Below are 22114 nucleotides of genomic sequence, written 5' to 3'. Positions count from 1 at the left end.
GTTTCCTTATCTATAAAATGGAGATAATAATAATCATAGGGTCGTTGTGTGGATTAAAAGAGCTAATCTCTGTAAAGTGTTTAGCAGAATGCAGTGCTCGATAAATGGAAGCTATTTTTAGGTCAGGCTAGTATTTTCTCCTTTTGAGTGTCAATGGCTCCCTTCCTAGGAGATAAAGCACAAATGAAGTGAGAGGCAGTGGGGCTGAGGGAGGAGAGAGCTCCTGGAGGAAGGGAGGTGTGACTTCTGGCTGTACCACTCTTGTCACCAGCTGGTGACTCAGAGTTGCAGGTCTATGAAACAAGGGATGCTGATGTCATGGTTGTTTTGAGGACAAAATGATAAAATGCAGAAAAGTGCCCATCCCATGGTAGGTATTAGTGATGCACTAAAGGTCCTGCATGGTTTCCAGGCTCACCCCCCTGCCGTTCTGTTTTATGTTCCACAAAACGAATATCTGGTTTTTGATCATGCTCCCGCTTTCCTATCTCCAGAAACCAGTATCCCCTTTGTATTTTTTAAAAATACATTTTATTTTTAGAGTGGTTTTAGGATCACAGCAAAGTTGAATGAAAGTACAGAGTTCCCACGTATCCCTCTCCCACCCCTATATTTTTTCCATGGGGAAAAAAAAAAAATCAGTGTGGTTGACTGAATCAGTTCCTTATTCATTTTAGCCTCCAACTTAGGGACAGCTGGTAGGATCCCAGGAACTCTTACCATCTTGGGGTGACAGAAGCCCAGTCTCTTTGCACTCTGGATAGAGTCTGTGGTTCAGAACATCCTATAGACACACTTCAGGGTCAGGAATCTGTTCATCAGGGGCTGGGATGGCTGAGGAGGGCAGCTGTAGAGGTTGACCTCTGGGTCTGGTTTGGTTGGGAAAAGGTCTGAAGGTCTCTGACCTTTTTCTTGTCTGATCCAGTAAAGACCCCTAGAAATAGTAATCCTCCAAACCAGGGGACCCACTTTTTATACCACATTCAACCACATTTTGATGAGGAAGTTGGCACTGTTTTCAGGCCTAACCTTTTGTAGCAATGAAGGTGTAAAGAATCAAATTTAAACTCCAGATTCCTGGGCTGGGGATGTAGCTCAGAAGTAGAGTGCTTGCCTTGCATGCACAAGGCCATGGATTTAATCCCCAGTACTGCAAAAATAAAATAAAAAGCAAAGTCCTTGGGTCTGCCCAACAGAAATTCATAAGGTTCTGGGGTAGAATCCAGGCATCTGCATTAAAACAAAAAAACAAACAAACGAAAACTAAAAAACATTTTGGTGCAGTGAGTCTTCACTCATTATGGTAGGATTTCTTAATCTACCCCAGATAATCTCATGGGGTAGAATTCTCCCATCAGAGGGTGGCCCCTTCAAGCACAAGGGTTTGTCCTGTCATCTCCAGACCAAGATGCTGGAGTAGAAATGGAAACACTGCCCTGGAATGGCAGGGTGGGAGGGCTAAGGGCTCAAGGAGAGTGCAGGAACCCTCCTAGAGGCAACATCTGGAAGACAGGAAAGCTGCTGTTCTTTGCAAGACTGGGAGTAAGAGCAGCAATAGAAACCTAAGGGGGTACTGAAAGTTACTGAAGTTCAACTTGTAGTGTTGTCATTTGTCAAACCTGCCACAAGGAACAGAATTCAGGAGAGCAATGATGTGTTGCTGTGTCCAGAAGCAGCGGAAACTAGAGAAGATGTGTGGGTGGATCTGCCAGATTTCCTGAAGGTGAGAACAAGAGCGCTGGTTTTACAAACTCTGTAGGAAGTAGATTTTTATGAGCATAAAGAACAAGAAAATGAAGGACAAAAAGGGTGGGGTTTTAGCTCAGTGGCAGAGCGCTTTCCTACCCTGTGTGAGGCATAGGGTTTGATCCTTAGCACTACATAAAAATAAACATAAAATAAAGGCATTCTGTCCATCTACAACTACAAAAATTAAAAAAAAAAAAGAAAGAAAATGAAGGACAAGAAAATTGTATAATGTTTAGGTGAAACAGTTCACTTTTGGGGGGAGTCATTTTCCTCTTAAAGTATCTAATACCTTTCATAAATGCACAGTCCTGGCTCTTTAACTTTTTTTCTGGTTGCTGGAGTTTGGTTCTTAAAGCTAGAAAACTGGAAAAGCTATCCCATTAACAAAGTGTAGTTTAGTCATCTCAGTAGATCAGGTAACAAAGTCCAGTCTGTTTTATTTCTAACCCAAATATTGCAAATATACATAAAATTACCAGTACAAAGTTAAACACATCCAGATTTATTTACACAATGCCAAAGAAATTTCAGTTTTATTTCCATTTTGTGGAATTGCATTATGGAATCTGGCTTTGCTGTGTAACTGACATGGGTCATTGAAACTTGATTATCCCACCTCACATGCAATTTTCTGTCCCAAAGGAACAGAAAACTTGGGTTTTCAGCACACATGCAGTAATGATCTTAATACTGCTATACACTTTCATAAGACAGCTTGGGGGAGGGACCACATGCTCAGAAAGGGAACAAGAGACCAGAGAGGGATGAACAGGCACATGGGGACCCTGAGCATTTCTGTGCATGAGGATAAGGAGAGAACAACCCAAACCCTCCTCCCTGGAGGCTCAAACACAGGAGGTGAGCAGAACCACCAGGGGACATTAAGTCACCTGACCACAATTGAGGGCATGCGGAAGATGAGAACTGCATTAAAGATTTGGGGCATATCAATAAATCATTAACATGTACACTATACAGTTTATACATGTATATATGTACACATATATATAAAGGTACAGGTTAGTTTGTTATTTTATATAAACAAGGATGCTTGAGAATGTACTGGTGTGAAAAATGCATACAGTGAGTTATTGAATATAATTCCAAATTAATGCTCTAATTCTTATTGTTATGCAACATAACCAAGAAATCTATATGCTCCTGCTATTTCAATTATCTCTCATGAGGGCAGGGCCTGGGCTCTGCTAGGGCAGGATGCTGCTCCAGGAGCTGCCTGTGCTGGGCAAAATGATGGCAGATGGAGCAGAAGGTCTGGCACCTGCGGACTCTGGCTCTCCCTGTCTCTACATAGTATGGCAAATCTTAACTTTGGTTTTGTTCAAAGGACAGTTAAGTTCATGTTAATTTTCTTCCTGGAAGGTGGTAGAAAGTTGAAAAGTTGCATTCCTTCCAATTTTAACAGATCCAAGTACCCTGGCTTAATATGGAGATGAGAGGGCTGTGCTGACAAGGAGCTGGTGAGCTCTTAGATGTTTGTACAGGGCAGGGTCCTGCAGAGCACTCCTAAGGAAAAGACAGGTATGCTCTATCAGGGTAGCTTGCCTGGAAAATAATTAAGTGACTGAAGCCCTGTCACCCTGGGTCTGGTGTGGATGGCCTTCCACCCTTCTCTGCGTCCTGGTAACTTAACAAAGGCTATGGGGATGTTTATAGGCCCAATACAGAGAAGGAGGTGACCAACACATGACTAATCTGTCAGGGATGAAAGGCCATCTTGGGCATGCAGAGACCCAGAAGAAAACCTAAGAATAAGAGAGATACACATGAGAAAGTCTATTCAGGGGCAGGCAGCAATTACAAAGTTCAGTTATAGGGACTCTGCTGAAACTCCTGAGCCCACGCCACAACTCTTCAAAGGCTTCTACTCTTCTGAGTAGTGTTCTTAGTCAATTCACAGCTTAGGCATAATATCCAGCCCTGATCTCTGGTCTAAGTGAAAACCAAAAGTCCCCTAAGTCTTGAGCAGGAAGAACAGTGAGTTCTGGATTTAAGAGCTCAGATGACTTTGGACTATCTGATATGTCCAACCTACCTAATAATGCTAGATTCCACTGCTCAAGCATCCAGAAATAATTTCTTCTGCTACCATCAAACCTAAGCATTTACACAACACGCTAGGTTGTACCTTCAAGTAAAGGATGATGCTCCTAACCTGAGTAGGATAAATTAGTGTTTTCTGTCTTCCTACGTTATAGTAGGAAGCTATAATGGATTTAGACTGTTTTCCTTTCTGGCTGAGGGCACATATTTGTGACTGGGTGGGCTGACACTGAAAGTGAACTGGCCAAAAAAGGCCAGGCTTGCTGGCAGTTCGCCAGCCAACAGAGCCAGCCAGGCAGGAGTGGAAACAGCAGGCTGGAGAAGGGCACCATCCACAGAGACTCACTTCTGCTTTGCTCAACAGGGACTCTTCACCAGAAGAGGGGTCATTCCTGACACACATTCATGATTACTGTTACTTGTGTTTTCAGCCATAAAAAACAGGAGGATAAACTTTTCTGTTTTCCAAAAATAAAATAAAAAGGTGCTAAGTAATGCTCTGAAAGAAATGCCACTGACCCCTGTCCTAAAGAACAGCAAGTCATCTATAAGAAAGAAGCCCCACTTTATGCATTCAGAACTTTGCGAGCATTAATGCTTCTGCAGAGTTCTGAAGACAGCCAGCCAGCTCTGCTTTTAATGTACATAGGAACCCTGGACGACTGACTCAATTTTGATTCCTCAGCTCCATCATAAGAATGTTGGGGGATGCTCTGAAAATCGCCAAGTTCTACAGAAATCCCAGTTATTATAAGCAGAGAAACTTAATGTTATCTGGTTAGAGAAGAGTATCAACTTTCCTACATCTTAAAACTAATACGAGGATTATGGTATATTGGCATATCTACCCCCATCTATTTGGATAAATGCTGGGAGAAAGGGTGTGTGGTGTAAATAGGTGGGCACTGAATTCACTTTCGGCAGGAGGTAAGGGTGGGATGGAGGCTGACACTTTTATTATTTTTGAGCTGGTGTATCTTTGGAATTATTTTATAATTGAAAACTACACAAAATCAATGAATTAAAATACATACACTCTAGCCCTCACAAATATTAGTTCTTTAAAAAACTGCCCTAACTTCATTTTCTAGTTGAAACTCCCTGACTCATTTAATTTTACTGCAATTTCAAAGCCTCTAAATTTTCTATCCACTCCCTCCCCCTCTGTCCCTGCTACTGTGCATCCATTCTGGGGAGGAGAAAACTTAGCCATCTGCTCTCACATTCTGACAAAAGTTAATTTGGCACATTTACTTTATACTGACTTTCTAGTCACAAAATGAACCAGCAGCAAAATGGCATCTACTAAAGAATGTCCCAATCATAATTATCTGGAGAAACTGTGACCAGCACAACAGGTATGGTAAGACTGAAGACTGGCCATACTATATTACTGTATAGCAAATATTCAAGTGGTATTGAAACTAATTATTTCAGTTTTCCATTACTATCTGGCCTTCCCAACTACATTTGAGAATTTGTTTAATTTGGGAAAATATCAAATGGAAAACTCCCTTAAATTTAAAATATGAACCCAAAGTATCACACAAAGTCTCCAGACTGAAACCGTGTTTTCAATTGGTTCAGCCAAAAGTTTCATGTCAAAAAATGACTTGGCAAAGCTGGGGAAAGGGGTGAGGAGGAGAACCTAGGCAGAGAATTCTGATTTTTTTAAAAAGTCTATAAATCTGAAAACAACTCTTGTCCTGGCTCTACATACAATAGCAACCAAGGAAGAGGTGGGTGAGCAGCCACTGGAATGTCCACCAACAAGCCAACATACCAGGTGAAATGGGAAGACAGTAAGGGCCAGTCCGCAGCGCTGCATGATGCGCTCACAGATCAACTCCAGTGAAGAGATGGTCGAGCCTGGGCAGACTCCCAGGCCACGCCTGCACCCTGTCCTTGGGCAAGTCCACTGGCACACACACAAAGCACAGCTTGAACGACCTCAGAAGCAGCCAGAGTTTTGCCTTTAATAGGTGCTAAATCTAGTCAATTCTCTATTGCTCCCTTCTTCCTGTCCCGAGTTAAAAATATTGCCCTGTAAGTTTTCCTGATTTAGTGTTTTGGAAGCACATGGTTAAGTTAGTTGCCAAAGGGCAATTAACAAGGGTATTGCCTAATTAAACAGGGGGAAAAGAAAAATCACTGTGGTTTATGGTCCCTGGGGAGGGGGAGAAGCAGCATCAGGATCTGTGTGAGGAGCTGGTGTGCGATGTTCTTGGGGCAGGGATGTCCCCAGATGGGGAAAAGCTGGCCACGCTGTGCTGTCACTGCAGTGGGTTTCTTGCTGCACTGCCTCTTCACGTGGCCGGCAGAGCCCAGGGACAGCACCAGATATGTTGATGCTGGAGTAGGTAGATGCCCTGGGCCTGGCCCCACACAGAGCATGCAAGAGTGGAGTTAGTGAAATAGTCCCTTCAAATTCCATTTTCTTTCCCTTAAAAAACAAACAAAACAAAACAAAACCCCAAAGCCCATACTTTAAAAAAAGACAGAACTTGAAATAAAGTTAAAGAATTTAAATCCCCCTCCCCTCAGAGCCAATTGTACTCAGGGTTCCCCACCCCCACCCTGCATTTCTTTAGTGAAGGTCCTTTTGGCTTTGATGGAAGCAGCAGAAACAGAGCTGGGTCCCTCGCAGTGGGAAATTTATTTCCCCCAAGTTGGAGCCACAGGGAGTGTAAGAGGTACTGCGGTTCCACTATGCATGCTGGGTCCCAGCTCCTTTGAACAGCTATTCCAGGAGGTCCTGAAAAGGAAGTCATATGCTATATTATTGACAGATTAAAAAGTTCCTATTCTGAAAGCAATTACACAGTTTCTGGGTTAGCTGAATCCTACAGTCATTAAGGTGCTGCTCCTACTTATATCCTCCTTTGCCCAAATGGTAACCTGATCATGAGTAGATGAATCACTTTGGGGCAACTCCTCAAGAAGAAATGGCCTCACCTCGTCTGAGTCATCATGATAACCACTTTTATTAGCATGAGAGGTTGTGTCCAAAGCATCCACACCGTCAGCCTCTGCGTGCTGCTGTAGCACTGAGTACCTGTGCACAAGGAACCTGTGGATGGAAACCTTCGTTAGCTCTCGTGTGGGAGCAGGGGCGAACTTCTTATAGGACTGTTATAGGACTGAATTTTCCCAGTTTGGTACACTCATGGAGTGAGCTGTGTATATAGGCAGCACAGCCCACTGTTGACATATGGGAAATATGAGATATGAGAAGATTTAGGCCTATTTGGTTTTTTGGTTGTTTTTTTTTTGGTACCATGGATTGAACCCAGGGGTGCTTATCCACTGAGTCACATCCCCAGTCCTTTTTATATTTTGAGACAGGATCTTGCTAAGTTGCTTAGGGCCTTGCAAAATCGCTGAGGCTGGTTTTGAATCCATTATTCTCCTGGTTCAACCTCCTGAGCCACTGGGATTACAGGCCTGTGCCACTGCACCTGGTTTAGGCCTAATTTTGGGGGGGAGATCATTTCAACTACCAACTTTTTGCAAAAGGAAGACTCAACCATATATGCTGGGTTGAATTTCTGATTTGAATTCAATACCTTTGGCCTACTTCCATGTTCCTTACCTTCCACCACACACATATTTCTTCACAATGAGCACTCCTGCTACAACTGTGACCAGCATCAGTCCCACGATGGCCAAGATAATTGGAACAGAATTTGACTTGGAATTCTTGATAAATCAAAACACAAACACAAAGGTTTTTAGACATGCATACTCTAGGACTGTATTTGAAGAGGTTGTTATTTCCTGATTTCTCTGAGAGTATATCTACAGTCCAAAGTACTTATTGATGATACTTTTCCAAGCCCCCCACGATGAACCATCTCAGGGTTACCAGAGCACCAGAACCGGCAGAGGGGAATCTGAATTCCACTGCTTAGAAACTGCAGGGCTTCAATGCTGGCAACTGCCTAGGTCAAATATGATAATTGTGAGTATTCCACATCCTTTGTTTGCAAGTCTTGCAACTTAAGAGTGGATGGATCAGGAAAGGGAGACTGTGATAATAGTGGGTTAAATGAATGTAGAAGAGGGCTATCATGGGGAGGAAGCAATGTCAATGCTATCCCAGGTAGGCCATTCTATGACACCAAGATTAATGTTTCTATTTAATTTTTGTGTTTACAAATATGCCTTATCTTATCATTGTTTCCCTGTAACCTACCTGCTTCTAGGTGGAAGATAAGAAGTGTGTGTTTTCAATTTATCCAAGAGGAGGCAGAGCTGGATTCTGGGACAAGCTGTGTCCCTGTGGGTGGGAGTCCTGTGCAATCACACACACAAACATTCTGAGGACAGTCACCAGGAGTCCAGGGCAGGGGCTCAGAGGAGCAACTTGTCCCCTTGCAAACACATACACCCACACACTCTTCTCCAGTTGCCTCCTTAATCCCAACCCTGTTGGTCTCATCCCTTGGAACAGCAGAAAGGAGGTGACCATAGATTGTCTGGCTCAACCTTTCGTATTTTAGATGAGGAAGCAGGGCCTACAGTTTAACTCTCCAAGTCACACAGTTTGTTTATCCTCTTCACAATATCTCCAAATCCCAACCAGATAGTACAGTACCACAATTTGTAATCAGTCTCCTAATTTGCATCTAAATCAAAACCAGCCCATTATGACCATAGTTCATTTTTTAATTCTGAATACTTTTGGCATGACTCAGCACAAAGACCCACCCTACCTACTGTCCAAAAATCTTCTCTGCATGGGTACAATTCCAGGTCGTAGCCCTTATAACCAACCTTCTTTTTTTAAATTTACTTTTAAAATTTTTGATTAATAAGCAATAATTGTACATATTGGGAAAGCACAGTGTGATATTTCAACACATGCATACATCATGAGTCAACAGTCACCCCTTGAGTTTTTTTCCCTAAATGACTCAGCTTCAGAAATTTCCACAACTCAATGCTTCTAAGACTTTCATGACATTTTAGAATACCATTTTCCCTCAACAAAAGAGAGCTTTATTGGGATGAATTATCATTGGGTTGAGGGGCCTGTCCTTCATTTTAACAGTCTGCCTGTGCTTAGGGAAGTCTGGCAGTAGTTTGGCCACTTTGTATCAGCAGCAAAATTCTTGATGTTGTAACATTGACAGAACACAAAATCCAGCTTGTATTAAAAACCAGATCTAACATACCTGCTTTTTGGGACTCAAATAGTTGCTTGTGCACTTCTTTTTCAAGTCTTTTACTTCTCGAGCTGGATTTACCCCACCTTGGCATCTGTCCCCTGGAATTTTCCGGTACCTGAAAGGCAGAGACTTGTTCACAAGGTTTTGTGTTTGTTGGTGGCTGTCACCTTCTGGTAAAGGTGTGTAGATAGTAGCTGTGGCCTCTGGGTTAGGAGGCTCTGTGTTCCTACTGGAGTCACAGGCACCAAGTCAAGCCATGACTAGCTAGCACTCAGCTGACTCCTGCTGCTGCAAGAGTCAGGCTGCTGCAAGGCCATCATGACTGGCAAGCCATTAGTGTAATGCAGCCTCACGTAAAATGAGCTTCTCAAAGACCACCAACATCTGCCTTCAGTGGTGGCTATTACAGAGGTGGGTTTGAACCCAAAGTGACAAAATAGGAAGCAGCATTTAAACTGGATATAAGTCCTACTGCCAGTAAAGAAGAATAAGAGATGCTCACCAACAAATTGTAATCAACTCATCCAAAGGAGGATCTCCTTATATAATAGACAAAAATCATTGAAGTTGAAGATCTGCTAAAAGGTCAAACTAAAAAATGAAGTACATGTATGATGAATTTTCAGTTTCTATTTGTTTATGTACATGAATTCCAGCTTTTTAGAATAAAATGCTTTAGAGATGCAAAGAAAGAAAGGAGGGAGGAAGAAAGAAAAGAAGAGGAGAGAAAGGTAGGTCTGTTAACAGAATATAGAACAGATGTATTCTTGGACTCTTTCCCATTTCCTAGAAACAAGATTTAAAAAAAAAGTTTCTTGTCCTTATGAAGGAAAGAAAAAACCCAAATAAACCGTCTAGCTTCATTTGCTCTTAGTTGCTTTTAGTTGACTTTAAAAATCACTAATTTTGGAGGTCATGCAGTTGGGCAATGTATTATTAGTTTCCCACTAGCTTTGCTGTAGATGACATATAGGTCATGATAAGAGTTGTCTGGGATACTTTTCAGGGACTTGAAGTCTGCTTTTGTTGAAACCAAAGACTCTTCACTTGGGTCTGTTGAAGTGTCTGATAGGCGAACTTTTGTATGCTTTTTTTTTTTTTTGGTACAATTTAATGGATGACTTTTTGAGTTCAGAAAGCCAAAAACACTGTCCTCAAATCATGCATACATCATCATTTTCTGAACATATGTCCTATGGGAGAGCTATGAAAATTGACTATGTGCAGACCACTGATTATTGCATCTCCAGTCACTTTTCCCCATGCCTTAAACCATCCTCCTTCTTCATCCCATAAATAGTCCTGAATCCTGTTCTCAGTTAGATGGATCTGAGACTTGTTCTCCTGTCTCCTCTCTCCTGGCCACCTTGTGAATAAACTCTTTCTGTTAGGCAAAACCTGTTTCCATGATTGGCATATTGCGTGGTGCAAGGTAAAATTCTGTCCTTCAGGCTGGGACAGGGATGTTCATGGGGATATTCTGTGCAGTTTCAGGGCTTGAGCAGACTAAGCATCTCTATCTCTTGCTCTTAGGAACATATCTGTTCTTTCAACCTTAAGAGTCCATGCCAGGGCTGGGTTTGTGGCTCATGGTGGAGCACTTGCCTAGTGTGTGTGAGGCCCCCAGTTTGATTCTCAGCACCACGTAGTAAAATAAAATAAGGATACTGTGTCCATATACAACAACAACAACAAAAAGAGTTCATGCCAAAGAAGTATGACCCAGACATAGTGCACTAACAAGTGGAACAAAGATGGATGTGTGTGTGAAACTTTATCAGAGGGGGGAGGTAATGAGGCTCCTCTAGGGTCACAATGTCCCAGATGGCAGTTATTTAAATTAAAATTAGTTACAATGAAAAACTCAGCACCTCAGCTGTACTAGTGTCAGGAGCCCACATGTTGGATACGAAAGATCACAGAACATTTTCTATCATCACAGCAAGTTCCACCAGGCAGTGCTTTCATGAATGCTGGGAACACTGCTTGGGTCTATGTGGAGAGAAGCAGCTGTCACTCAGAGCAGTGACGATCCATTTGCCACCCTGAGGAAGGAAAGGCCATCTCACCCATTTGTCGTCAGGTGCTCCTCTCTCCCATACAGACAAAACTCCAGGTCGTGCCCCTTCAGCTCTGGCTGTTCCACACACTTTGAGGCATTTTCTGGACGGAAGTAGCCAAAATCACTGCAAAAGTCAACAGATAAGGTAGCTTTCAAAGTCGCTGAAAGAGAATAGCAATGAAGGTTTTATGTGGGGCAGTGGATGGTTTATATTCCAGTCTGGAACATTCCAGATGGGAAGGTGTTAGCTCAGGAAGGTTTATGACAGCTCTCTCTGGTCCATGGTATTGTTTATCACATGGTCCCATGTGGCCTATGTATTAAACGCTTGGTCCCTGCTGTGGCACTACTGGGAGGTGGCGGAACCTTTAAGAGGTGGGCCTCATGGAGGTCGTTAGGTCACCAGGGACCCCAGTTCCTTCTTCCTCTCCTCTCCTTTTTTCTTGGCCGTGGTGAACAGTTTTGCGGTGCCATGCACTTCCATCATGAAGGCTCAAAGCAATGGGGCCAAGCTATCATGGACTTTATACATCTTTTTTTTACAAGTTGATCATCCCAGGTATTTGTTATAGTGATGGAAAGGTGACTAACTCAGTCCATTTAGGAAACAGATATGGAGAGGGCTTTGCTGAGAAGACAAAAGAAAAAAGCTGATAAGTCAGGCCTGGTAAACTGAAGAATCACTAATCCCCAAGACTGGGGGTCCTGTAGACAGCTCAAGTGCAGGGAAGGGACTGAGCAGCTGGTAGTGGAGTAGGAACCCACACAACTCTGACAAAGAAGGCAAAGAGGAGGCCACAACAGCAGCAGCAGCATCAGATCTAAATCCAGGGTCATTCAGCAATTATTTTTTCCTTCAATTATCATTACGTACTGCCCTCAGGGATACATATCAAGCTTTTCTTGTCTTCCCTCTTCGCTTCTTAAATTGTCCTTGCCTTCAACATCATCACCCCTTCTTGCCTTCTATTTCATCCCATCTCTTTCTAGTGCCTTTCATCTGCTCCTCTTTCCCTGTTTCTCCCAAGAAATAATGTCCTGCCTCTTGTTCACAGCTGACCCTACATGAGCAATCTTGGTCTTGGTTCCACTCTTCCTATCAATGCTGGGCCCTTCCTTCATAGACAGTATAAGAGGGGACAATCTTTCCCACTCAACTGGTGGCTTCTCCTTAGCCTAGAATTTACTTCCTTAACTCTTCTCTCTTTTACTAGTTCAGTTTATGAAAAGAATATTTACAGTCGCCCTATTTTATTAATTTACTTTTTATTCCATGCATTTGGTTTCAATCCTCTCTGAGACCTTGAAAAATGAACGTCTGAGGCTCCCCTAAGACCTGCTAGCCATCCAACCCAGCAGAGTCCTCTTTTCACTTTGGTCACCTGTTCTGTAGCATCTAATACACTGTGTCCCTACCCACCACGACACTGGCAGAGCTTCACTCACGTGTGTTTCTGTGGCCACTGCTTCCTCTTCTTTCTTCCTGACCCATAAATGCAGGCTTTTTCAAGGTTCTATACTTCATTCTTTTATTCTGTGTCTGTTCTTCCTTAGTGACCACAACTGTTTTTGGCTACTACTGAACTTTCAGCTTTTCCTTCTCTCTTGGGCTCTAATCTTACATTTCCAAGTGCCTGTTAGATATTGTCACCTAAATATACTCCTGAACCTCAAAGGAATATGGCATATAGCATGCCTTCTCCTCTCCCAGCACCCCCTTGTCATTTCACAATACTATGACCTTTCTTCTCACCACCTAAAGTGGAAAATTTAGCCTAACTGTCTTCCATCTGTCCCCTGCTTACTCATCATGCTTGCTCTGACTTCCTCTCCCAGTGAGAGGGGATGCTATCGTTCAGCACACCCTTCCTTAGTCAAGCTGTTGGGTGTCCATGCTCACAGCAGTCCAGGGCTTTAGTGACCACTTTCTACCAGAAATGGTTATGCATGGTTAAATCCTACCATTCATCAGTGCTCAGCTCAAATGCCACCTCCTCAACAAAGCTTTCTGTGACCCATCTCCTTTCAGTTCCAGATGGTGCCTTCTGTCCCTTCTTGACATCCTCATGACACCTACTACCTTCTGTTTTGCATCATAATTATGTACATGTTGTCAGGAAAGTTCATAAAAGTCCTTCCATTGGCACTTTGCTTTGCTGGGCCCACAGCAGGCATTCAGTGACTATTTGGGGAATATATGCTGCTTGTATTTCAAGGGTTGTCTGAAGAGTATTTAGGGAACAAGGCAGGGACAAAAGATACAAAAAGATGCCACCCCTCCAATAGCGTGGGGAAATTTTAGATATTCAAGCCAAAATTTCAGGGAAACTATCTCACTCATAGCATGTCTGGTAGAGGGTGTGGGCACTGGAGCTGTAATGCTGGTTTCATGTCCCATTTCTCAGGGGCCAGTCAGGCACAACTTCTCTGTTGTGAGGGTAACTGTAAATTGCTTAGAACAGTGCTGACTACAAAGTTAGTACTTAATAAATGTTAGCTGCTATCATTACCACTATATTATTATCAAGTATAATATGCTCTCAAGGAGTTTGGGTTTGATGGTGGAACCAAGCCTATAAAGTATCGTTAAAGACAGTAAGTGCTGGAATGCAGATGCTGCAGAGATCAAGATGGGGGAGAACTGGGAGAGGCTTTAAAGGGTACTATCTGAGCTAAGTATTAAAAGCCAAGGAGGAGTTCCCTTGGTGTGGGGATCAAGAGGGGAATGTGGACAGAATTTCCAGGCAGAGGAGGCCCCATGCACAATGGCCTGGAGCACTGCAGAATCATAGCATGTTTGGAAACAGCAGCAGCTCAGGCAAAGAGCCTGGCATACGTGGAGTCGAAGATGGGGCATATCTTCTAGAGTTTCACAGGTCTGTACCATCCTTGACTCCACAAAAAACTCTAGCCCAACTGCAACACCAGAGGTGATCTGAGTGAAGTTTTTCCTGTGGAAATGGAGAAGAGAGGGCCCTTGACCATTCCACATTCAGATGTGAACCAGAGGAGGAGCTGCGCAGAGTCAGACCTGGATTTCCCTCAAACCTGCATTCTGTGTTCACCTGCGGTTCAAGGGAAGACAATGGGGGAGGACATGCCTGCTGTCTCCCTACATCTGGTCCAAAATCTTTAGGATCCACTTTACCTCCTGTCGGTATCTATGGTTGTAGCAAGTCCCACTAGATTATTACCTGTGAAGTGAAGCTGTTCCTCCTTTGGGCCCTGGAATTACTTCATTTAAACTACACCAAGACTCCTTGCCTTTTTATGTAGTCAACAAACCTTATGCCAGCCAAATAAGTAATCCTTAAGCCTGGACAGTCCTGAATTCTAGGAGTCCACCTTGATGGCCTCTAAACCTCAATGGGACATAAGGACCATGAACATACTGATGTTGCCCCTAGTCTTTCAGGACCAAAAATCATCTCTCTGCCTTCAGTCTTGCATGGATGCAAAACCTAGTGCCCTACCTGCTGTACTCAAACCGTCAGGCTGCTCTTTAAAGTCCAATTCCTCTTTGCTCCTGTACCACTTTTCTTGGAGTTTTTCTTGCCATTTTCTATAGATTGTTTTGTTTTGTTTTATTCTCTTCCTTTTTATATAACTTTTCTTCTTCCCAACATTGCCAAGTCAGGAATTCTGGGGTGGTTGCTGGTTCTGCCCAATGATTAACTGTCCAGTATGATAATATTATCTGTCCAATTATTATCAAGTTTGGTTCCCTCTCTCTGTGCCTCAATTTCCTTGATAAGAAGCAGCAGTTCTCCACTCTTGGGGGAAAAAAAGATTTCAGTATTTTTTAGCCCTATAAGACAACTGTCTTTCACCAACTCCTACACGGGACAGGGGCTGACAGAGGGATCTTAGGAGTGCCGATACCAGAGGAAGTCCTCCAAGGAACAGGGACAGATGGATGGCTGCTTGGTTACAACATAGTCTCGACCATTCTGACACACAGATGACTTGCGTAGCCGTAGGTACTGTTCCTTATAGCCCAAAATGCAGCCATCTTCATAATCCCCAGGGTCTGTGGAGTGCGCCAGCCATATGGTATAGTCCTTCTCTTCACCTAAAGGGGAGACAGATGGTTCAGGAAGCTGCATTGCACAGGGTCACCAATGGGAGGCAGCTGTCGGGGTATGGGAAGAACGAGGGAAGGAAGGCAGGAATGTCTGCCTCAATTTATTGCTCCAATTAGGAATTGCAAAAAAAAGTTACATTAGTCTACAGCTTGCTAGCAATTGCAGTCTTGCATGCCAAAAAAGGATTCTTTCCATCTCATCATCCATATAAGAATTAGGAAAAACCTTATTTGTTTTGAAGTGGGAAGTTGGACGGGGAGTTCTAGGGTTCCTTCCAAACTAGGAGGCTGCTGTCTTGCTCACCTATGCCCTCAGTCTGCAGGAGCCGTCAGAGGTAAGCAATCAGATGTTTTTCACTCTTGGGACTCTGCTTAGAATAAAACACTGAACAGCTCAAAGCACAGGTTTGATTTTACCACGTGTTAGTTTGCTTTGAACAGAAGGGAAAATAGCCTCTTTCTAGACTCCTATATCCAGAAGATTGGCTCTCAGATGAGAAATGCTGACAGCAACATTTGTGGCTCAGTATTTCTTATAATCCACTCCTGGAAAACAACTCAAAGGCTGCAACCTAAAGACTGTGGATTAGGTTTTTATCCTTCAGGATATGAAGACCAGCACAGAGCCTGTTAGAGAGCAGGTGCTTAACAAATCTCTTAATGATGCTAAACTTGAGGGATAACCGTTTCCCCACCTGCTGTGGGGAAAACTACTAAGCCAGCTCCTTTACAGTGTCTTTAATGAATTTAGATGACAACAGTCCTCAGGGTTTAAATCACATTTAAACACCTTGTAGAAAAGCAGTAAACTCCAAACAAGAGCTCTGTTTCCTCAGAAGTCACTGAATTAACACTCTGAGGAAATGGACTTTAACTCAGTCTAATAGAACCAAAATCCAACTGGAAGGTCTTGAAATTTTAAGTCTTTGATTGTGCTACACCAGCATGTGACTACAGGTCACTTTTCCACCAGTGTTTTCTTTTATCTTTCATAGTTCTTATTATAGCATCAGCTCAGCATTTTTGGCACTGGGTCTGGGTCTGTTTGTGACACCTTGGGAACACTGTGCACTGCACTTTGTCAATCTTTTTCTGAAACCATTTTCTGGACCTTACTATGTCTTCTATGTGAAGTCACAGAACACGGAAAAGGTCAGTGTGGGCTTCACACCTGCCTAGTAGTCATTCCAGTGCCTCACCTGCAACTGACATTTGAGTCAGAAGTTGTTGCATGAAAACTTTCTCATTTCAATGTCTTGAGAAGTGATGCCATCAATTACTATCGCAAACATTTTCCTCTAAAATTTTCTCTTTACAGTCTTACTGCATTTGACTAATCAAGGGTAAAAACCCCTGAAATGTCATGAAATAATGTTAGTCAGACACATAAATGTACTATTCTTTTTAAAAATGTTTTTAGATGTTGATAGACCTTTATTTTATTCATTTATTTATATGTGGTGCTGAGAATTGAACCCAGTGCCTCACACATGCTAGGCAAGCACTCTACCACTGAGCCACAAGCCCAGCCCCTAGTATTCTTCTAAACCAGGAAAAAAAAAAAGGCTCATTAAAGGTATAGAGATCTTTCCTACTGTACAAAGCCACACTGTCCTAGACAGTAGCCCTAGCCTTATGTGGCTGGTCTAAACTGAAATTCACTAGAAGTATAGTATTAACTGTATACTAGATTGCAAAGACTTAGAAGGAAGCAATGTAAAATACCTCAAAATTTTTAACAGCTTACAATTGATGATAATGTTTTGATAAATGAAGATAATCCTATCACTAAAATGCATCCTTTCTTTTTACTTTTATAAAGTGGCTGAGAGGATAATTTAAATTACATATTTCTCTTGGACAGTGCTAGTTCGAGAAAGAAACTGCTTTTCTGATATGATTCCATTGGATTACCCATATGGAATATCCTCCAATAACCTTTAGTATATATACACATATGCTTATCCCAACTAAAAGACATTAAGCTGCAAGTATTATTTAGGAAAGGGGGCTGACAAGTTTCTGGTAGAAAATGTCAAAAGAGATACTCACAGTTCCTTTCAAGGATATCTTTAAAATCAATGGTGTAGGAGACCCATTGGCGGGTCAGGAAAGATTCTGTGAACCCCCAAATGCTGATATTCATAGATCTGGCTCCAGGTTCTGAGGCTAGGCCAGTGAAATAGATGGGCTCCCTGGTGAACGTGTAGGTTTGCCAGCATTGACCTTCATCTGTGGAGAACCTGAAATCACAAGTAAATAAAGATCATGACATAGGACCAATATATATAGGGATCCCCAACCAGAAGAAACCCTTATATTAGGAGCTGGCATACTGACTGACATTACTTTCATTTTTAAAGACTACAGGTAATTGGGTAGGGAAAAGGATTCAGTCAGAAAAAGTAGGGAAGTAAATATCTTTACAAAAATTCTTTCAAAGGCAAGACAGGGTAGTGACCAGGTGAGAATGGGCTTCTAATTAATAAACTCAAATTATCTTATAAAAATTTGTATTTAGAAAGTCATTTCCAATCCAGAGAGCTTGAGTATTTCCATATTTTTGTGATGAAAAAGAACATTTTTTTAAAAGAATGAAAAAATGTGTTACCTAAAGGGAGTCAGAAGAAAAAACAATGTCAATAGTCTGAGTTGCTCTAAACACAATCCCTTCTAGAACCTTCCATACAGTTCTGTAGAATGCAAACATTTGAATCAGAGTTCATGCCTTTTCCCCTGGATAAACTGAAGAACATTCCCACCACTGCCCTGCAAGCAGATAGTGTGTGTGGAGCTGAACTCATGCATACTTAATCACATTGATAGGATGGCTGCTGTGCTCAATGGCCACAATGATGCCTCCAGAATCCAAGATGGTGTAATAGTGGGGTCCTTCCAGCATCTTCGCCCAGGAGTAACCCCCGTCGTCTGAGATGTACACATCTGGGACCATCACCGAGATGGCATCCCCCACGCTACCTGCAACATAATCCACCGTTTCATCAGCACAAATTGGCAATGAAACAGAGAGGATTCCTGATAAGGGAATTGGGAATAAATGTATTCTGATGAGTTCCCAGCAGGCCTCTTGCAGTAGAAAAGAAGGCTACTAAAACTTGATAAAGGAAGTTGTGTTGCTCCCTTAGTGGGCAGTCTATGAAAAGCCAAAATTGTTATAATTCAAGAAATTCTACCAAAGGAATGCAAAAACCATCTGCAGTGGACTTTGTTTTGTGTTTTAAATAAGGCTCAAAGGCTGTGGCTGAGTTCAGTATGCTCAGCTACTTCAGTTTATGGGGTGTAAGGGGGGGTTCCTTACCGTGAGCAATGACTATGCCTACAGCATTAGGCTCTGAGAGTGGGGCCATCGGGACGTTTAATTTCTGAGAGATGCTATAGGAAGCATGAATATGAAGGCTGCACTGTGAAAAGAAACCAAGCTCATATTAAAACCAAAGGTTTGATGCCCTTACTCATCTCACAGAGCCTCCTCATGAAGCTTGAAACTTAACCCAGACCTTGGTGGGGTGATCTTTTTTGTTTTTTTTAATTGTGGTAAAATAAACATTTCATAAAATTTACCACCTAAACATTTATCTAAGTGTATAGTTCAGGAGTGTTAAATATATGCTCCCTTTTGTGCAACCAATCTTCAGAGCTTTTTCATTTTGTAAGATTGAAACTGTCACCCTTTAAGTCACTACTCTTCCCTCTGCCTCCTTGCAGTCCTGGCAAGCACTATTCTACTTTCTCTGCCTCATAGCTGTCATGCTGGCCCCTAACTACTGGTCAACACATCTATCTACCCTGTTTTCATTCAGCATTTTAGCAAAACAAATTGTTAGCCTTCAGTTTTGTTCTTTAATAGATGAATAATCCATAGTATCTTGACCTTTCTGCAAGTTGTTATTTTCCAAATTCTAAGTTAATTTCATTACTCCCATTCCAAACTTTCCATTTTTAGTCGTACAAATCTAGTACAAAACTCCATTATTCAGAAGCTAAGCACTGGGCACAGCAGAGCAGAACAGCTGCTTTTCTCCATGAATGTAAACAAACCTCGTTCTTGTTCTTTGCTGTGGCATCACACTGGCTATTTTCAGGCTTCCTTAGGTGCTTCCACCTTCCTCCTTGATCAAAAGTGATCATTGTCTGAATGGAATTATCTGAATGGGAGAAGAATGACCATAAGCCTGACATACTGCAAATACCCAATTTAAGTCAATTTACCACTGCGTAACTCTCCTGAGGCCACATATCACTATTTTGACCCTGGAGTCCCACAAAGCTTACAAAACGGCTCAGTATTGGTGCGTAACTGAGCAGCGCTTTATATATGACATTTGAAGAAAGCTTACTACCTGAACAGACTCAATTAGTTCCAGAAATAATATGGGGTAGATATCATTGAGAAAAGATCATTTTTATGCTATAGTTAGGATGTTAAATGTCCCCCCACCCCATCTCCAAGGTCCATGCATTAAAGGCTTGGTTGCCAAACCATGGCTCAATTGGGAGATGGTGGGAACTTTAGAACATGGGACTCAGTGGGAGAAAGCTGCCATTGGAAACATGTCCTTGAAGAAGATATTAGGACTCTAACCTCTTCCTCGTCCTCTGTTTGAGGTAATGGGGTTTCCTATACCACATGCTTCCACTATGTTGTGCCAACATAGGCTCAAAAGCAGTGGGTAAAACCAACCATAGACTGAAATCTTCAAAAGTGTGAGCCAAAACAAACCTTTTCTCTGTAAAAGTGAATTACCTGAGGTGTTTTGTTACAGCAATAGAAAGTTAACTAACATATTTTCACTCCTGACCAACATTAATTGGCTGATATCCATACTCTTTCCTTTTCTGCTACCTTGGAAGGAAGGAAAATCTACCATGGGAAGGCATCCTAAGTTTTCTTCACATGAGGCCATGACACCACTCTTATTTTAGGGATTCTCAATGTTTGAATATGTGTGATTAAATATAAATTAATAATCCCTAATTACTGTCTCTCCACTACCCCTCTTATCCTTTTTTCCCCCTTACAATTCTCCCTCATCCTCCATTTTCAATATTATAAACTGCTACAGTTTAATTCAGAGATAATATGTTTGGAGTTCTATGAGGAATATCAAATAGAAAAGAAAGTAATGGAAGATTCACTTATTTGGCAAATCTTTGAGTGTCCACTGTGTGAAAAATATTGAAGTCTTTGGGACTATATTAGTCATCAAAACAGACAAAAAAAATTATGATTTATACATTTCTAGTAGAGTGAGACAAGCACTAGACATAGTAAATGATTATATGTTAGGAAATAAGTGCTATAGAAAATATGTGCACAGCTAAAGGTTGATTGGGAGTGTGAGTGTGTGTGTGTGTGTGAGTGTGTGTGTATGTGTGTGTGTGTGTATAGGGCAGGGCAGACTGGAATTTAAAAATGGGTAGTCAGGGAAGGATTCACTCAGAAAGTAACACAAGAACCCCCAGCAATTTAGCAAGACCTTGTCTCAAAGTAAAAATAAAAAGAACTAGCAATATGGGTCAGTAGTTAAGTTCAATCCCCAATATTAAAAAAAAAAAAGTAGTAACACATGAGCAAAGACTCCAGGGAGGAAACACTCAGTGCAAATCTGTAATCACTGGATGTGTGTATCTGGTGTATTTAAGGATGGGCAGGGGCAAGTGTGAGTGGTGCAGAGCAAACGAAAGAGAAAGAACTGGAGGTGAGGTCAGGGAGGATAGGAGAGCCAATGTCACTTAGGACCTTGTAAGTCACCCACAAGGAGTTTACAAAACAAAAACAAACAGCCTGTACCTTCTATCAGAAAATACACAAATAAAACTTGCAAAACCTTTATACTTGGGAGTAATGTGTTTATTTGCATAACTGAACCTTGGTAAAGGCGAACCCTGTAGAGCCATGGAATAGAACATTAGAAGAATCTTGTCTGGTTATTGCTATGCCCTCTACAAGAACAGAAGTGGCTCAAATTAAGGCTTGTTCCTGTTGGTCTGAAACTTCCAATATGGAAGACTTACTTTTTAAACTAAACAACAAAAACTCCAAAGCATCTTTCTTCCTACTTGCGACTGCTTTGCTCTCTCCTAGTTCTAATTACAACTTACTGAAAATAGGGAGACAGAATTTACGTGAGCAGGCTTGTTGGCTAGGCAAGCACATTATTGGGGCACAGGACCACCAAGTTCCCGGAGGCCTCAAATACTATCACTGTCAGCAGAAGGAGCTGAAGGAGCAAAACAACCGCACCAGGACTCACCTTCTGAGAGCGTGCTTGTTATGTAGACCCCACGGAGGGAGGTCACATTGGTAAAGTCAGTCTCTCCACCTGTGGTAGTGTACAGATGTCGGTCCAAAGACTTGGAGTAGACAATGCCCCGATCATCAGAAGTAAAGATTGTGCCAAATCCAGTATCTGAAATAGGTGAAAAACAAAAACATTAAGTCTTAAGAGGGATAGAGAGAAAAACAACATCTAGCCATTCATGACTGCCTGATTGACCCCACAGTCAGGCAACTTGCCAATTCTCTCTCCCCACAATGGAGACTCAGATATGAGAGTTAGTCATGTTTGATACTCAAGATCTTCATGATTAACTTTAGTTTTAGTACCCTGCTAAATACCTGGAATTGGGGGATGATGAGTTTGTTAAATGACTTAATCAAATGATACAGAAGAGCTCTTCCCAGAAATGGTTTGCTGGCAGTGGCACCGTATTTGGATTCATAGTTTACACATTCCTAAATCTTTAACACACTAGAACAATGTTTCTCAAACAATTTGTGGTGAAAGATCACTTTCTAATTTTTCAATATGTCACAACTAATGTTTTTGGTAAATATAACAGAAAGCAATCACTAGAAAAGTGAAGCAGAAAGACAAAAATAAGCCCCCATTTTTTTTTATCATCAGCAAACAGATATAAAATTACTTTTATATCTTAAATGGCTGTAAGACTTTCTGCATGTTT

General features: G+C 41.9%; 1 protein-coding gene across 2 annotated transcripts in view; it reads right to left on the bottom strand.

The window, feature by feature from the left end:
* Positions 1 to 2221: 2221 nt before the first annotated feature.
* The window catches only part of Sort1 (sortilin 1), a 64615-nt gene continuing 44722 nt past the window's right edge, over positions 2222 to 22114 (bottom strand). For both annotated transcript variants that reach the window (XM_047540455.1, XM_047540465.1), the window contains exons 10-20: positions 21403 to 21558; positions 19187 to 19293; positions 18447 to 18549; positions 17938 to 18106; positions 17180 to 17370; positions 14926 to 15115; positions 11051 to 11167; positions 8988 to 9096; positions 7403 to 7509; positions 6766 to 6880; positions 2222 to 6565 (exon numbers count right to left, since the gene is read on the bottom strand). In XM_047540455.1, the coding sequence (XP_047396411.1) occupies positions 6551 to 6565; positions 6766 to 6880; positions 7403 to 7509; positions 8988 to 9096; positions 11051 to 11167; positions 14926 to 15115; positions 17180 to 17370; positions 17938 to 18106; positions 18447 to 18549; positions 19187 to 19293; positions 21403 to 21558 (1379 nt within the window). In that variant the 3' untranslated portion in view covers positions 2222 to 6550. The remainder of the gene's footprint in view (positions 6566 to 6765; positions 6881 to 7402; positions 7510 to 8987; positions 9097 to 11050; positions 11168 to 14925; positions 15116 to 17179; positions 17371 to 17937; positions 18107 to 18446; positions 18550 to 19186; positions 19294 to 21402; positions 21559 to 22114) is intronic.

The sequence above is a fragment of the Sciurus carolinensis genome, chromosome 1 (genome assembly GCF_902686445.1).
Source record: "Sciurus carolinensis chromosome 1, mSciCar1.2, whole genome shotgun sequence".
NCBI classification, from domain to species: Eukaryota; Metazoa; Chordata; class Mammalia; order Rodentia; family Sciuridae; genus Sciurus; species Sciurus carolinensis.
Note: the sequence above shows the minus strand (reverse complement) of the source record. Positions and strands in the feature narration are given on the sequence as shown.